This window comes from Anolis sagrei, chromosome 1 (genome assembly GCF_037176765.1).
Source record: "Anolis sagrei isolate rAnoSag1 chromosome 1, rAnoSag1.mat, whole genome shotgun sequence".
Lineage (NCBI taxonomy): Eukaryota > Metazoa > Chordata > Lepidosauria > Squamata > Dactyloidae > Anolis > Anolis sagrei.
The window spans coordinates 113,333,719-113,352,461 of record NC_090021.1 but is presented as its reverse complement, the minus strand read 5'-3'; the positions used below and the strand labels follow the sequence as shown (position 1 = coordinate 113,352,461).

The window sequence follows — 18,743 nt, the reverse complement described above, 5'->3', positions numbered from 1 at the left end:
GAAAATGCTTCTGGAACATGGCCATACAGCCCAAAAAACTTACAAGAACCAATTTGCCTTTTTTATGTGTAAACTCCCCTGAGTTCCCTCAGGGAGAGAGGAAGGTCTATAAATATTATTTATTTATTTATTTATTTATTTATGTATTTTAATGGCATCTGGTGTAGCTACTACTGCTGACTCCATAACTGTACAAATTGTTCCCAGGGCAGCACCTTTATAATAGCAGAGCCTTTTTTGAATCACGCTTACAATCTCCACCAAACACTTTGTGCCAGTTTGCTGCTTGCGTTCAAAGGATTACACAGCTATTTCACTACTTTATCAAAAGAGCTGCCTACGTCTCTGAAATTAGATGCAGGTATGTGAAATGAACACTTTCCTTTGCTTTTGTCTCTTGGTGACTCCTTTATACTACTCTTTCTCTAAGGCATTTCTTAACTATTAGGTATATCTCTGTTACGGTTAACACAGCATAAAACGCTACCCACAAAAGTAGAAAGTCATTTTCTCCTTGTACTTCTTGACTTGGATTTACCTCCTTTGTTGACTCTTCTTTATTAAAAAAAACTTAGATGCATAATTTGTCTAATTGAGACTAGGATTTAAAGATGTTGAAAAGGACAGTTGTAAATATATGTCATGTTTATCATATAGCACCTCTCAACTATAAAACATTATCCTATCAACTGTTGAAAGGCATTGGGGGTGAATCCAAAGTTTAAGATGTACAAGATAAGATATTTTAAAGCCTGGCCATTATTTCCATGTTTAAAAGCTGATAATCCTACATTTATTCATTTTTTTGGTCAGGGAAATGGTGACATGATATGTCCCGTTAATCCAACAAAACCTTATAGCTTCAGCTATATGTTCATTAGATATGGCACACACTTGAAGCCACATTTAGTTGTAGAGTTTCTTAGGAAAAAAAATCTGCAATAGTCATTGTAGAAATCGGTTTCGACAAAAAAAAACCCCTTCTTTCCAATGTTAGAAGCAAAACCAGTTAGACCTCCATAACAGAACTATTGATGGTCCCTTTTCCCTTTTAATCCCCACCCCACATTCAAAAGACTATAGAAAAGTTGCTTTTTAAATGTGATGATGAAAAATAGGTTGGTTCAGTATAGCACTGGAGAAACATGAGAAACATGCCGCAAAATAGAAACATGAAACACACCTGTGGCATCTCACATGTGTCTAAGTAATTGCTTTAGATTAGATCTGTGTCGTGAACATTAATAAGAATAACAAATCTATAATGCCATCAGAAGGCTGTTGACTTCTTATTCTGAACAGGCCAATCATAAACTAAATGCAAAGCCTGGATTGTAATCCTAGATTAGTTTTCAGATCCTGATTAGTTGAGCTGGTTATGCCAGTGGGAGGAGTGAAGCATATGTATACCATCTGCATGGAGAAGCATAATATTTGTTCATAGTAAGCCAAGATTCCCCAGAAACTTGGTTTACTACAGCTTGCAAACATAGCCAGTATCTGTACCTTGGTTTATTACATCTGAAAAGTAGGTTTCTCTAATACATGGTTTAAACAGAGTAACAAATGACAGCATAAATGATGCTACATATGCATTGCTTACTAGTATGCAAACCATAACATTGCTGCTTCCATGTAATGGACTGCAGCTGCCATCTACCCTAGACAGCATAACTAATAGTTAGAAACAGTGGACCTCAAGTTTATACCAAATTGTGCATCTTTGTAATGCACTCGTTCTCAGCCTGTGGGTCCCCAGGTGTTTGGGCCTACAAATCTCAGAAATCCCAGCCAGTTTACCAGCTGTTGGGATTTCTAGAAGGCCAAAACATCTGGGGACCCACAGGTTGAGAACCACTTTTTTAATGCATATGATGCCACTTTGCTGGCTGTGCTATTTTGACCCTTGACTATTAAACCTGATTTCTATCACCTTCTGGAATACAACCTTGCATTCTGAACTCTTGTACTGATGTATCTAGATTTAGATTTTTTTGTAGTGCTGACCAAGGCTTCATCTATACTGTAGAATTAATGCAATTTTATACCACTTTAATCACCATAGCTTTGCGTTCTGAGAGTTGTAGTTTGGGGAGGCACCAGCACTCTTAGGCGAAGAAGGCTTGTAAAATTACAACTCCCAAGATTCCATAGCATTGAGCCATGGCAGTTAAAGTGGTGTAAAACTGCATTAATTCTGCTGTGCAGATGTAGCCTAAGACTGTCCGCAGTGGTATGTGAAAACTTATGTTCCCTTCTCCATCCCTCTTCACATCTCAGAAATTTGCTGGGAGATGGGGGTCCCAGCCCCCTGGAGTGGCTTTAGGGTTGCACGGGCGACTGTGGTGCAGATGGGATAATGCCTCCCCTTCCCAGTTCAGTTAATGGAAATAATTTCACCAATAAATATATCCTGTTTGGGCATGACCCAACCCTCTAAAATTTATTTTCTTCTTCCATTTCTTAAACTACAATTTATGTAACCATTCTTCGCTTATAAAAATATGCCTACTATGCAGTCGTGAAATATCTTTCTAATACTGACATATAAAGCAAGCTGTTCTCCTTAATGTCATTAATATTTTTCCATTATATACGTGCATTTCAGTAATATCTCACAAAAATACTGAAATGATGCTATTCTGTTCTCGTCAAGTAGTGCATCAATCCCAGAAGTTAGTAAGGCTCTACCCTGTTGTAAAAAGTAATTTCAACCTATAAAAGAAATAGTTTTCTATATATTATGCTTCTGTTTGCTGACATTTTCTGTATTTAACATTTTATTTCTGATTTTTTAAAAAACAATCAGTTCAATATTTTAATTTGGCCTTTTGCTAACTTCATATACACCTGGCTGCTAAGTTCTAATATTGCTGTCATCAACCTAAACAAATCTTATTTCTAATTACAGTGGGTGTAATTCAGTGAACACTATACTATGTATGTGTAAAAAGGCTGGATGAAGTCACTAAGGCCTGGTTACATGCAACAGAATGCGCAGTTGCATTCACTGAAAAATAGTGTTCTTTGACTTGTATAATCTATCTAGAATTTTTTTATCTTGAAAAAAGTTGCAAAATATTGAGAATCAAGTGGGGTTTTGGGGAAAACTGATCCTGAAATCACATTTAAGCTTCAGAAAAGCATTGCTTTCTCTCACCCTTTTGATTGCTTGCATTATCTGCTTTCACTTTTGCCTTCTATTTATTTAGCTTTCTGATGTACATTTTTTAATTTCAAAATTGGCTTTTTATATATTTATATATATAAAAAGAATGCCATGTAAATATGCTTCACACTATTTTAATAGCAGAAATGGTTAGCATTTGGGCAATCTGATTTAACAAGTAAACAAAAATTACACCATTTGAAAAAAAATCTAATTTTTAAAAAACATAATGTACATCACCAACACCTTCTCTAGACTTTAGACTTTACTAAATTCTATTCTTTAATTGTTCTTCTTTAATTTCACTAATTATTAGGTGAGTGATAAACTTTCTTACTAATTTTAAGACTAATAATAATAGTAAGCACAAATGAAAAAAAGAGTGTAGTAACTAGTCGTGTGTACAATCCTTATAACTAGCGAAGCCCAGCATGCAGGTCCTTTATGAACGCCTTCTCAGAAGAAAATACCACCGAATCCAGGGGAACGCCTATCTAGGTATGTTTTTTTATAAGTGGGTTATTTTTATAACCCATTAGGGTTGTATAATAATAAAAATCATCTCTTTTTGTTGTTTGTGGAGGTTACCTCTTATTTTGTGTTTAGACAGGAGCAAGGAGCCTAAAGGTATCCAACCCAACAATTTCCTTTCAAGGCTCTTTGTAGTTCTTTCTGACCTTTCAGTGTTGATGAAATCCATTCATTTTGTGGCTAGTTCAATTTCTATTTACCATATATACTCGAGTATAAGCGGGGTTTTTCAACCCCTTTTTTAGGCTGAAAAAGCCCCTCTCGGCTTATACTCGAGTCAAAGTTATTTATCATTTTACTCTGTTATTATTATTATTACATTTATTATTTTAGTCTTATTTATTATTGTTATTGTTGTTATTATTATTATTATTACATTTACATTATTTTACTCTATTATTATGATTTTATTATTTTACTCTATTATTATTTTACTCTATTTTACTCTATTATTCATTTACATCGAAGCAGGTTAAAATAATAGTTTAAGCAGAGTTGGACAGTCTTATCTTAAATTATAGTTTTATGTAAATATTCAGAAACATTAAATCAAATGATGCCTCAATTAATGCAAATTTATTGGTGTCTATTTTTAGTTTGAAATTTACCAGTAGCTGCTGCATTTCCTACCCATCTGCTTATACTTGAGTCAATATATTTCCCCAGTTTTTGTGGCAAAATTAGGTGCCTTGGCTTCTATTCGGTTCGGCTTATACTTGAGTATATATAGTATTTGAAATCCAGAAATTGCTGTAAACTGTAAATAATGAGATAAAATTATACCATAGACTTAAAATCTTAAGTTCGAATGTCCAGTAAGTTGGATCCAAACTTCCCATTCCTAGACTTCTACTAATAGGATGTGACCACATAAAGGGAGGGAGGAGATTTTTTTTCATTATCAGTCCTTCCTTTAGGATCCCGTATTTCCCATGAACAACCTCAGGGAGATTGTAAGATACTCTAGAAGAGGATGAGATTTGACACTTGGAATTGTAGAGGGAAGGAATAAATAGCATAAAGTGCCTTTTCCTTCCTGCGTCAGTTGCTGACTTCATTTCTTGAAGGAGAAGTCCTGTTGAATGTTTAGATTCATCACAGTATTTTAAGAAGTCTGTTGTGAGAATGACACTTTTGGAGTGCTCCGTTGAACTCACATATCGCTATTATTTTTTCTGAATGAACAGTACCCTGCTGGTACCTTTTGAATTCCTTGATAAACAAGACGAAATGATAAAGGTTGTAGTAAGTACCAAGACTCGTATTGTGAATGTGGCTGCCTTTTCGAACATGATTTTTCCTGGCTTAGATAGAAGGATCGCCATAGAGCCCATTGGGGAATGTTTTGGCCTTCACTCCAAATGGAAGGCTCCTGTGCTTCTTATTTTCTTTATCTTGCTCTCCTTCTCGAGTCCAAAGCTCTGTTGGGCCTTATGGCAGTCCCTCTGTTCAGCTGGATTCATTGCCAGCTCAGCTTGTGCCCACTAGTGTGATTAAAGACCATTGATTTCTTCAACAAAGAAAGCATTACTACATGACTGTTAAGGATACATAATTTATTTTTATTCTGATGGGAATTGAACATTTTCTTCCAGGATATCAACTTTTGATTAATACATTTCCTAAGTTGGGTGTGAAACCACTTGCTTGCTACATTTTGACTTATAGGTATAAGTAACTGAAAGCTTATACAGTTATGAAAAACCCCTCCCAAAAAAGTATTAGTTGGTCCCCGCCCACCCACCCCCCATGTTGCATCTAAAATGTGTATCTAAGTTTAATATAACTTACTTGAACATTTTCTATCTAACACATTGTTCCTGCTTTTGAAATGTATCATTAGAATTGAGGTGGAAAAGGAAGTTCAGGCTGGAACAGTTACCCTATCAAGGGTTTCTTTTTTGTGTGTCAGGAGCGACTTGAGAAACTGCAAGTCGCTTCTGGTGTGAGAGAATTGCCTGTGTGCAAGGACGTTGCCCAGGGGACACCCGGATGTTTTACCATCCTGTGGGAGGCTTCTCTCATGTCCCCCCATGAGAAGCTGGAGCTGACAGGAGCTCACTCTCCTACCCAGATTTGGACTGTCAACCTTTCAGTCAGCAGTCCTGCCAGCACCCATTGCAGCACCGAGGGCTCCTCCCATCAAGGGGTGACTGCTTGCTAATATGTAGGTCTGTAGGTCTTCCATGCTTGCTAATCTGACACTATCCTACTTTGAATTCAGCCCTCATGCTTATGGACTTCACTATCTTAAAAGGATATATGTATCCATAAAGAAGAAAGGTTACATAGGGAAGGCATATCATCTTCAGTATGGATGGCAGAGTGACCATTTTGGACCCAAAGAAACGTTAATTACTATTGCCTTTAAAAAACACACAAAATTATCTTTCCATCCTGATTTCCATACTACTACTGGCAGTACCCAAGTTACAAATATCAGACTTATAAACGACTTATGGTTAAGAATAGGTATGCCTTGGACCGCAAGATCCAATCAGTCCATCCTCCAGGAAATAATGTCCAGCTGCTCACTGGAGGGAAGGATATTAGAGGCAAAGATGAAGTGCTTTAGCCGCATAATGAGAAGACAGGAAAGTTTAGAGAAGACAATTATGCTGGGGAAAATGGAAGGAAAAAGGAAGAGGGGCCAACCAAGGGCAAAGGTGGATGAATGGTGTCCTTGAAGTGACTGGCTTGACCTTGAAGTAGCTGGGTGTGGCCACGGCCGACAGGAAGCTCTGGCATGGGCTGGTCTATGAGGTCACGAAGAATTGGAAGTGACTGAGCAAATAAACAACAAAACTGAATCTTTTTCACCAATCCCTGTTTCCACAGCAAGCCACATTTTCCAAAATCTGATTATCACAGGGACAGAAAAAGAGGTGAAATATATATATAGCTGGAGTTACACTTTAAAAAGTTTCTGTTCTGACTTACATACAAATTCAACTTAAGAACAAACCTACATAATCTATCCTGTTTGTTACTTAGGTACAGCTTGTACTTTAAGAAAATCAGTATAATATAAAAAAAATCCTGACACTCTTTTAAAAGTTTCAGGTCATTTTACGTTAATCATACGCTTTTTAAAGCCTTTGGCATTAGGTTAGTTGATAGTCGTTTGCATATATATCTATATAACAACCTGTTTTTCAAAATTACCTACTGTCTTGCAAAAAATTAGGAACTTCCACATTTACTCTGAAGATAACACAGAAAACCATACATTCTTCATACCTTTTCTGGTAAATCAGAGAAGCAATTTAGTAAAGGACAGTTCAACTTGTTTGGGAACATAAAAGGAGACTTAGATAAACCTAACTTAGTTTAAGTTTATTTCCTTTTGAGTCTAGTTAAATCCCAATGTGTGGTAAGAGCTTCAGTTATTTTCTTCTTACAATACCTACACGTAGAAGGACATCTCAAAATTTTCAACATCTTTTGAATTTTAAATATAAACTCTTAAAAATTATTTCCGGTGTGAAGATTTGCACGGCAAGCTGCAGGTGGTCTAACACGCTTGAGTATTCGGTCTTAATAAAACTTCGTAATGTCTTGCAAACTTTCTAATATTTGATTTAGAGATCTCAGGAACGTCACACGGGCAATATTCATAACAGTATATGAATGGAAGCAAAAGTGAGGCCTTGCTTTAAAAAAATGATTGTGATCTTTGCTGAAATCTTTTAGTGGCTTTCACAATGACTATGATAATTAAGAAATAATACTTGTTTTTAAACTGATCTGGTTGAATGGGGTCTTGCTTTGTCTTGTACAAAATGTAGTTTACAATACAGAAATATTAATTTAACTGCAATCTAATCTTTTTAGAAAACATAGATGTAGATGTAGAAGCACGCCTATCAGAACTCTGTGAAGAAATAAAGGTATTTTTCTTAATCTTCCTAAGTGTTACATTACTGTGTTTCCCCCCATCCCTAGTTAGCAGTTGTTTAAGAGCTGACCCCTTTGTGGTTTAAATAATTCTTTTTTTATTATTTGGCGTTTTATCTCTTTGTGGATGGTTATATTTAAGTAGACAGAGAGCTGGGAACATTATTCTGGGAGAGGAAATACTGGCAGTTTCGCTCTTCATTGCTGCGCCATTATACATTTCACAACATTATAATGAGTCCTTGTGCAGTAGCACAAGAAAAAGAAATCTAATCTTTGGATTCCTTAAAGCTAAGGAAGGAGATCAAGAGAGTATTACTATAGCACTCTTGTTCTGCAGAGTGCTGCAGGTCTTTCGAGAGCCCTTGAGAAAATTACATCATTGGCAATTCTGTGAGACGACAAGATAAGATGTATGTGTCTCATGTGGTTTGTATTTTGTTTTTCAAAAAGAGATGGGTGTCAGCCCACAAGAAGTATCATATAAAATCCCTTTTCATTCCTGGAGAGCAGCACATTTGGGACACTTATTACTCAGAGTGGAAGAGGACTAGCAGTAGCAATCATTGCTGCCAAAACAAACAAATAAATCAACCCTGATACTGGGATTTCCAACTTTCTACATAGTCTCTTTACCACACTCATCCAAACAGTAATCATAAGACAAGAAAACAAGTCTTCTTGTAGTTTGAGCTGGTTAAAAGTACATTTCAAAGTGAAATGGTGTGTTATCACGGTTTTTTTCAGTGATATTTATTAATAACTTACCTGGAGATAAGCATAACTGGTATGAAGGCCTGATAGAAAATGAAATACAAATTATGATTTCATTCCCAAAGTCTTGTCTCCCCCCCTCCCACCGCCTATACATATTAAATAAAAATGTATTTTGTTATATTTTCTTCTATAAAATTATGAGTGGCATGTTTAAGACACTTGTTCATACATTCAGAATAAAGGTAAAGGCCACAATTAGCCTCCAGAATTCATTTCTGCAGCATGTTATGAGCAATATAGACTTAACTAAGGTTAAAGGGGGAAATAGGCGGATTGGAAGATGCATTCATCAGTGGCTTAATAGCTTAAAGCTAAATGGAATCAAATTTAAAGGGCATTATGATTGCCAAAAGGTGATATTGACTCTATAGGAAAGATTCTTGGACTAAATGAACCTTGGTCTCATGTAGAGGTTGATTTTTTAATTAAGAGTTTGCCATAAGCTCCGATGTTCTAAAATTTAAATACAGTTTTGCATTAAAAATTAATTGCCCTTGATTAAAAAATGTCAAAAAAATTAGGGATTCAGAAAGTTTTAGAACCTATACTTGTAAAAATACAGGTTTTCTTGGGTTTTTTTCTCATGTAGAAAATGGAAAATCCTGATGAACTGGCAGAACTTATAAATATGAACCTTGCCCAGCTTTGTTCACTTCTGATGGCTTTATGGGGACAATTTCTCGAAGCTATTCACTTCCAAGATGACATCATTGCATTGCTAGCACAAGAACATCACACAGTCCGTGTACGTATTCTGCTTGTCTTGATGTGGGTTATCCAGGTTCTATTGTAATAAAGCTACTTTATTAAACTACATATTAAATTTAGCTCTTAAAACTAAGTTATCTTAGTTACATTTCTAGCTTATGAACTGAGCTGTAAATTGCTCTGTGGATAATTGGGTAATGGTGGTTCGAATTCATTCCTCTTCTTGAATTCCTTTTCCTTCAAAACAATTATATGGAATGCAAAAGAAAAAACCCCAAAACAAAACTCAAACATGTAATGCACCTCTTCCCACCCCCACAAAACCCTTTCCACTCCAGAACAAATTGAGGGTCTAAACGTTACAGCTGGATCCCCTTCCTCAAGGTGAATCCCAGTGGTACATGAGTCATACGATTAGACTGAGGAGCCCACAGCAATTTAAAGTTTCGATACAGACTGTTTAGAATGAAGCACTGCCCAATTAACCTAAATTGCCATAAAAGCAAGCAGGATGGAAGGGTAGTGAATTAGCTTGACATTGTGTTGATAAGGTAATAGGAAAGCTAGATTGTTGTAAATTAAACTGTAAAGATTGGAGTCTGGAGAGTAAAATTCGAAGGTACGTATAAATTATCACATAAACACACAGAGATAATTTTGTTTTTAACCTTTCCTGTGATAACCATGACAAAATAAAACACAATTGGATATAAAACAGATTTAATAGGAGAAGATGGCTGTGAAAATGAGTCCGGCAACTGAAAGTAGCCACAACCAGTTCTCTCTGCCTGACATTTTCCATGGAAAAGAGTTTGTGTAGCTTTTCCTCTGGTGAAATGCAAGCATTGTCTTGTTGTAGCGTTCTGCCTAAAGGTGGACCTTGTGCCTTTGACGAGTGGTGGGAATTGTTTGTCCCTTCAGATGTTGTTGAACTGCAGCTCTCTGCAAAATTCATCATGGAGTTGCAGTCCACTAACATTTGAAGGGACAGACAATTCCTATCATTTTTTCTTGGAATACTCCCTTCTCCTCTTTTTTCTGGTCCAGCTCTTTTCACTAGAAAGGATGGCAATGAGCTAGGCATGTGTACGTCAGCTGTTTAGCTGTACATGCTGGTTACAGGTTCTTCAACTATGATCCAGTGTTTTTTGGATAGGTGTACCATCAGTTCCCTTAAGACAAGATGGCTTACGCAGAGAACAAATGATCTCTTATTGAACTTGGGTAGGAATAGATTCCCTATGCCCACAATTGGTGCCTTTTTGTTAGCATAGAGGAATTGCATGGGCAAAGAATTCATAGCTAGTAGGCTTGTGCATTTTGGTTGAACTGCGATCCGTTTCTGCTATCTGAATTTTATCCGACCTGCAGATCCACTTTCATGGACCTCCCGAAAATGGGTGACCATTTTCCAAAAAAGCCATTTTTGGTCTGCAGCTGAAAAATGCAGCAAGATCTGACCCATTGACAGCAATGGGGGGGGGGGCTTCACAGGCCATTTTTGGGGCTATTGAGATTTGGTGGACACATCTAACTCTGTTAGCTGATCAAGTTTCATAAGATTTGGGCCATCCCCTGAATTTTAGGAATTTTTTTTCTTTCTAGAAATAAAATCTCCTTTAAAATTTCCCAAAAAGGTATCCCCCTCCAGCCCTATCCTGTAGCTTCTCCAGGAGCAGCAGCAGGGCACCATTCCTTCCTGCCAAATGTCAAAGATGCACTTCCACATTACACAGCCTACTATTACACTTTATTTACTAATTAAAAGAAAAAACAACTTCTTCCAAAGCATTTGCATTTTTTGTTCTCACAACATACTGGAAGAGGCCAGTAGCTCGCTATCCACAAGCAAGCAAGTCCTCTTATTACAAAAAACACTCCTGTATGATCCACTGGAAAAAAAATTATTGTGGAAAATCTAGCCATGTTTGGGGGAAATAACAATGTTTTGGAGCATATTATATTATTTAGAGTCTTAGCAGTTCAGAGCAGGTCTTCGGGTTCACTTATTCAGAAAGGCAAGGTCGCAACTGCCCCAAAAACGGCAATAGAGGGAAGAAGAATTACATCCGGTCAGGCAGGCAGGCTGTTGGCAATTGGAGAAGATGGGGGCTGGGGCTGGATGCTTGCACCCACCCCTTAAATTAACCACAGCTCTCCAAACAAAGGGTAGGTAGCAGCTGGTGGTGGGACATAGTGAGTAGGGGTGGATGCCTCCTGCCAGCGTGTTTTGGCTGGCTGGCCAGCCGGGCGGGCACCCACCCCTGGCCCTTAAGTTAACCACTGCTGTCCAAAGAAGGAAAAGGTAGCAGCAGATAGGCTCACAGGGAAACCCCATGACAGCACATGGCAGCCTCTCCATGCACCGCGTGATCCCAAATAGAACAGAAGGTAGTCATGACTGGCAGCGACATGGTCCATTTTAATAATAATTTTAAAAAGCATGGTGGCAGAGCCCTTGCTATTACGGGCGTCTGAACAAGCCGAAGGCAAATATATTAATGAGAACCTCTAGACCAAAACTGAAAGATATGGGAAATTAGTTCTTGTTCAGTTTTTTTAGAAGGCTTTAATTCAGCGTAATTAACTATTTTGTAACAGTATTGTGTGTCTGTTTAAAATTAATAATGAATTAATATATTTTTTATCATGGAGTTCAAGTCTACTAACCCTTAAAATTAATAATTGTGTGCCATTTCTGTGACATTGTTGCGTAGGTATACTGTGTGTGTCTTTCACAAAAGAAAATTAAAAACTACTACCATGTGAGCTTCCTTTTAAAAATATGTTTTTTCTTAAAACAATTTAGGTGCGTAGATTTTCTGAAGCATTTTTTTGCTTAGAACATCCAAGGGAAGCAGCCCTTGCATATCAGGAACTTCAGTAAGTATCAGTAAATACAAATGTTAAGCCAGAAGTGAAAATGCATTGTTTTTTAACTTAATGAAAAGAAATTAATTGATTATAAGATCACTCTAATGCACAGCCTGTATTTAAATGTGTAAAATATATGTTTTATGTAAAGTGCATTCCAGAAGGATATTTCAGACACCCTCTACAGCAGTCTATTTATCAAGCTCTGGGGCAAATAAATTGCTGTGATCCACAGACGGAGCTACATCAGGTCTATGTGGCCCATTCAATATACCGGCAGTCCCTGAGTTGCAAACATCCAACATAGATAAGATAAGCTATGTGTGTGAGACAACAGGAAGTGAGAGAAATGTGCCCCCAGGAAAGGAAATTCACTCCTGAAGAGTTATCATGGGGGAAAGGTGTCTTCACAGAAGATTTATCTCCAATCCATTTCACAACAAGCCATTTTTGTTTCGAAATCACAGAGACAGGAAGTGCAGTGAAATACTCTGTACAGGGGCACCGACAGCAAAACAAACACCACAGGGATGTCCAAAGATAGATAGATAGATAGATAGATAGATAGATAGATAGATAGATAGATAGGGTTGAATTTACACTTAAAAATGTACCTGTTCTAACTTACATACAAATTCAACTTAAGAACAAGGTGTCTTCACAGAGTGAAGAACCTTGTTCATAACTTGAACCTTGTTCAGAACCTTGTTCATAACTTGGGAACTACCTCTGTCTGCATCTTCAGATAAAAATACTTATTGTGAGTGCCGATTCTTCAGATGTGGAGAATTAGTCAGAATTAATTAGATTTCATTACTAATTCCACTGACTGTGGGTGTAGTTCCTTACAACATTCTAACCTCCTGTATATCAGGCCTTTGATTCTTGCTGGGGTTTGGTACCAGGACGCCGCATTGATCCCAAAATTTATGGATGTTCATGTCCTGTTACATACAATGACTAATTAGAATGTTGTCTCTTGTATAACATTGCAAAATCCAGGTTTACTTTTGGGAGTTTTGTTTTTGTTGTTGGTAAAATGTTTTCAAGTCGAGTATGTTAAATTTATGGCTATTGAGGAGCCAACTGTACATCCAACATTTCCTTCATTTGTACTATACTTTGAGTGCTCTAGTTTGCAATTAAGACAGCATCTGATCGACTCTGTTATAACCTGTTCGCAGTTTTGCTGGTGATGCTTCTAAGTCTTGTTTAATCGAATTTGATTCAGTTATATCGACTAACTTCCATTATTAAGCCAAAAAGCTTGCAGCATATCAATTGTTACTTTGTTGTTCCTGACCTATTAGTACAATTACACAGTCAAATGTTGGTTGTATGGTAGACAGTTTATTGTGTATTTTCCTTTGTACAACTATTTTAAGAGAAGGTGGTGTCTTTCAGTGCCCAGAGCTACCTTCAGATGTGTACTGCAATAAAAAGCACCTCCTTCTGTAGTTCTCTCCCACCTCTCCCAATTGAATGCAGTGAATTGGATGGAGATCTGAATTCCTTGCCTATAATCTTTGAAGATCGATATCTAGATTCTGTGACTGAAGGTAAATCAAGGCTTGCTGGATTTTGCCGTGGAGAAATGAAGTAAACATTTAAACTTTGCAGGATTCTTACAAGATAGTCAAGGCAAGGATTGAAGAGACACGTGCACTAGAGCTTTTCCTGGGACTTACTTTTCTAATTAAAGTTAGAAAAGTGACATTCCTTGAGGGGGGCTCATCTTGGCTTTAGGAGCAGCTTGCCACATAGTAACTGGTGTTGTAGCTAGGCAGTGTTCATACAAAATCTCACTGTTTGTCCCTTGATTGTTCAGCCTATTTAAATATAAATTTAAATATAAATTAATATTGTCAAAGGCTTTCATATATGTGGGTTATCTGGAAAGTAGGGTTACAAGATTTTTTAAAAAATACAAAAAATGAATATATTTTAATAAAACTTATATGTATTGTAGCATAGATATTACATTATTTTTCCACATAATCACCATTTAGTTCAATACTTTTTTTCATTTGTGGGACAAGTTTTTGATTCTTCCACCTTTTTCAGCCAGTTCGTCACTTTGATTTTTACCTTGTCATCATTGGAAAAGTGTTTTCCACCAAGGGGTTCCTTCAGTTTAGTGAACAATTGATAGTCACTGGGTGCAAGATTTGAGTTGTGAGAGGGGTGGCTTAAAATATCCCAACCAAATGAAGGCAACAATTCTTGTGTTGCATGAGCAGTGTGCCGACGAGCATTGTCATGAAGGAGACAGAATCCTGCCTTCAGCATCCCACAACATTTTTTTGGATGGCTCTGTGAAGTTTCTTCTTGGTCTCATAATATATTCTATAGCCATTTCGTCACATGCTGTCTTGTCTCCATAAACTGAAATGATTTTTCAATGAATCGCAGCAGCATTCATGCCCTTGGCATTTAGGTAGCGTATTACAGTGCAAACTTCATACTTAGAGGGAAATGGAATGAGGACATTCCTCTTTAACCTTCACCACAATGTCAGTTGATGAGCTGCTGACGACTGGCACTGCTCTCTCGCTTCCATTGGCTTCCCACTACATGGCAGAGAAAATTTCCTGTGAGAGCTGCGTGCCTTGTAACCTTGCTTTCTGGATAACCTTTGTACTTGTTTTTTACTAATTTATATCTTTGTTGATGAGAAAAAAACTATAGAAGGCTGTAGCTCAGAAGCAGAATATGTGCTTTCTATGCAGGTGTTCCCTGGCATCTCCAGGTAGTTCTGGGAAAGACTCCTGTCTGAAATTCTGGATTGCTGCTCACTATCACTCTGATCATTGAGTCCCAGTTTTGAGGGAAAGCAGAATATAAATAACACAATTGATTGACTGATAGATAGATAGACAAGAAGATGGACAATACTATACTAGATGGAGCTATGAGTGATTCTCAGCCTTTGGTCCTCCAGTTGTTTTGGACTCCCAGAAATCCCAACCATCTTGCTAACTGTTAGAAATTGTGAAAGCTGAAGTCCAAAACTCCTGGAGGACTAAAGGCTGAGAACCACTGACCTAACTTACTATACTATTTCTTTTTGTTTCTTTCTTAGAATAAAGGACCACAAAATGCATGCATCTCAAGATGCATGTTTTAAATCAGTAGAATTGTTATGTAATATAGTATTAGTATTAAGTAATTACATTATTTTGTCCTAAAATATTTTCCCTCTTTGTTTTTAATTCTAAACAAGAGACAGATGTACCCTGGTCTACAACTCATCAGAAGTCTGATTCCAAGAAACCAGATAAAATAGATACTGAAGAAAGTTGCGTAACTGGCTTTTCCAGCCCAGAATTGAAAAATCGTTCCATGGCCTCCCATGCTTGGCAGTCAGAAAGCGAAAAACAGTTCACTAAGTCTTCTAAAGGAAAGAATGAAGATGTAAACAAATCGAAAGTTAAAGTTACCAAATTGATGAAAACAATGAAACCAGAAAATCCCAAGAAAATTATAAAGCAAAATTCTAAAGACTCTGTTGTCTTGGTCGGCTACAAATGTTTGAAAAATGCAGCACAAGATGACATTTCTAAATACTTTGAAGGAACTCTTTCAGATAATCAGAAAGAAGGATTAGATTTTACTATGGGTAGGCATCCTTGTGACACGAAGAACTTTGTGCGACAAATCAGTGAGAAGGAAATTACAGGTTTACCATCTAGTACTGAGCAAATTACTACCAAACTGGAAGGGAGTAAAGAAGGCCAGCATATCTCTGTTGTTTCTCAGTGTGCAAATTCAATCATTTTTGGTAAATCTGATCTTCCCCAAGCAGGTATTGGGGGTACTCATGCAGATAGCAGCTTGATACCTAGAACTTCTGTTGAAAATTATACTGGTACCTCTGGAGTTACCAAAATAGAAGTAAAACCATACTGCAGAAACATTCACGGGGGAGAGAAAGTGTTTGTTAGAATTGGTTCACAAATTGAAGTTCCAAGTGGTGGAGAAAGTGGAGGGAACTTGCAGGAGCAGCCCACTTTTGACAGACTAGAATCGGGAAAGAGAGTTAAATCAGAAGAAGAGGAACTGCTGCTTGAAAAGGAAGTTGCACAAGAAACAAATTTCCGACTCGTTAAGGATTCATTAGCAAAGGATGCAACCAGCCAGTCCACTCTGTCACCAAAGGAAACACCTATTGCAGCTGTAAGTGGAGATGTTCTTAGGTTGCCCGATGTCAGCATTACCTGTGCATCTTCTAGATTTTCAGATTCTGGCGTTGAAAGTGAACCGAGTTCTTTTGCAATGCACCCAAGTGCAGATGGGACTTTTGAAACTCCTCAAGGCCAAAGTACTTGCAGCACCGAGAGAGTATTTCCTCAGCTTTTGTTAAAACCGGATTGTAATATTAAAAACCTGGTGGAGAACCATTGTACAGAAAGTACAAGTGCTGTAAGTGAAATACAGTCCTCCCTGACATCGATAAATTCTCTTCCTTCTGATGAGGATCTTTCCCCTGATGAAAACTCAAAGACATCTGTAGCACTTGAATGCCAGCTAAGCGATAGCAAAACTGTATTAGACCTGGGAGCCATTGACTTGACAAAATGTGAAGACAACGAGGAACCAAATGTTTTGCTACATGACTGTGTACCATGTTCAGAACAGTCGGACAATGAAACTACTTTTCTGCCTTCTTTGTCCTCCAATGCAAAATGTCCTTTACAGCTGCTTTCAGGTGATGATATGTGTACAGATATGAACCCACCCTTGGACACTGGCACAGGTTGTAAAGATATCCAAATACTGGAGAGAGACATTCATACTGTAGGAGAAACAACTGAAACCCCATCAGGAGTTGTTTGTCCAGGGGGATCATGTGTTGTTTCAGGTTCAGTATCAAGCGAGGGTGGTGTGGAAAGACCAAGCGAAGGAGATTTTAATGAATCTTTAGAGCAAAAAAAGCTAGCTGATAAATTGTCAAGTACAACAAATGATGAAGCTTCCACAAATTTGAATATCCTCTCATCAGAAGGAAGTACAGATATGTTGAAGCAAGGACTTGTAGAAAACTACTTTGGCTATCAAAGTAGTACAGAGATTTCAAATATATATTCTGCTGACCCTAACAATTCTGTTAGCCCTCAACGGGGAACAATTTGTTCTGTTTCAACAGAGGAGGAGGAGGAAGAGGAGCAAGATCAAGACATGGTTGAAAATGGGTATTTTGAGGAAGCAGATGATAGCAGTGTATATGGAGCGACCCACGATGCCGAGGAAATGTTTGGGCTCACAAATGAGACTTCTTTAACAACAGACAGAATGGCCCGGGAACTTCTTTTTGAAAATGCATCAAATCTCTCTCCATTCTGTCCTCCGGGGAGTTTGACTTTTCCTTCTACATTGAAAGGATATCCATCCAGTGTGTTATGGTCATCAAAGGACAAACCTAATGCAGTTCTCAAGCCACCCAGCAATGTCTCCTGCAGTACTGATTCGTCTGTCCCTTGGTATGAGTGGGCTGCCAAGCCTCAAATGCAAGCGTAAGTGACATCATTCAGAACAATTGTTTTTAATTACTATGTTAGAGGAAAATGTACAACTTCTGTATGTTGCACTTGATTTTTGAGTACTACTCTTAGGAAAACAGATTTACAGAGAGGAGCTGTTGTTTTGTTTTTTCTTTACTTTTTAGACTTGAAATTTCATCTAAATTCACCATCAAGGTAGCCAAGAGATCTGATAGTTGTACATTCAGATTGTAGCGGTGAGGAACAGAAGCAGGATTAAAATGCAACCTTGCTCAGAAACAAAAAAGAAGGGTGCTGTTAAAAATGAAGACTTGTGGAACAGGAGTGGGAAATACACCATTTCTAAATGTTGCAAGTTACAGCACCCATCAACCACAGTCAGTGGTGGGAATTTGATAAATGTTGCAATTGAACAACACTTATCAAAACACATAACAAGTTTAAAATGATATATATCTATCAATATAAAAGTCAAAATATGCATATATGTCTGTCTGTACCACAAAAGGTGACAAACCAGTGGCCCTTTATGATGTCACTGGATTGGCTGTGGTGAAGGTTTGGCTGTTGCTAGGTGATGTGGTCCTTTGTTATGTCACTGGGAAAGAAAGGTGACTTGTGTATGAGGGGAAGGGGGGAAGGAAGGAAAGGGCCAAAAAGACAGAAAAGGGAGAGGGAGGGAGGGAGGGAGGGAGGGAAAAAGAGGGGGGAAAGAACCAAGGGATGAAAGCAGGAGGTAACAGTCCCTCTGACACCCAGGCAATGTTGGGTGATGCTAGTTAAAAATAAAAGTATAAATGTCAAAATGTAGAAGTAATTAAACCAACAATAAAGTTTAAAACATTCAAGGTTAGCATTCATTAACAGAAAAGATACAAAACTTAAAAATAAGACAGCACAATAATAAAAGCCCACCCCAATCTGTTTCTTATGGCTAGAAGCAATCACCAGGGCACAGCTTCTATGTCCATCAATGAAATAAATATTGGAATATAGCATTGATTTATGGCATTTTTACTTCTTTCAGTTTTTTGATAAATTACAGGGTGGTGGGGAAAATAAAACTAGAAGGCATATGTTGAAAATTATATAGATATGTTTGAGTGATGACCTGATGATCTCCAGTAGCTGTTGAGACAAATTATTGAGAACCTTATGGTGGAAGTGCAAGCTACAAACTTCAGTTTAAGTCTTTTGTCCAAGTTGGTGAGTGCTTTGCTCTTCAGTGGTGTTCTGATCGATAAATAATCTCTGATTTGAAGTATGGAGTATGGCTTCACTCTTCA

At 37.6% G+C, this 18,743-nt stretch overlaps 1 protein-coding gene across 3 annotated transcripts in view; it reads left to right on the top strand.

Moving 5' to 3' along the window:
- The window catches only part of FAM135A (family with sequence similarity 135 member A), a 69,088-nt gene that overhangs the window by 40,185 nt on the left and 10,160 nt on the right, over positions 1-18,743 (top strand). For 2 of the 3 annotated variants that reach the window (XM_067467950.1, XM_067467953.1), the window contains exons 9-15: positions 208-361; positions 3,590-3,667; positions 7,535-7,590; positions 8,964-9,119; positions 11,892-11,965; positions 13,361-13,515; positions 15,180-17,469. In XM_067467950.1, coding sequence (XP_067324051.1) covers positions 208-361; positions 3,590-3,667; positions 7,535-7,590; positions 8,964-9,119; positions 11,892-11,965; positions 13,361-13,515; positions 15,180-17,469 — 2,963 coding nt within the window. The remainder of the gene's footprint in view (positions 1-207; positions 362-3,589; positions 3,668-7,534; positions 7,591-8,963; positions 9,120-11,891; positions 11,966-13,360; positions 13,516-15,179; positions 17,470-18,743) is intronic. The other variant, XM_067467956.1, reaches the window with a different exon arrangement.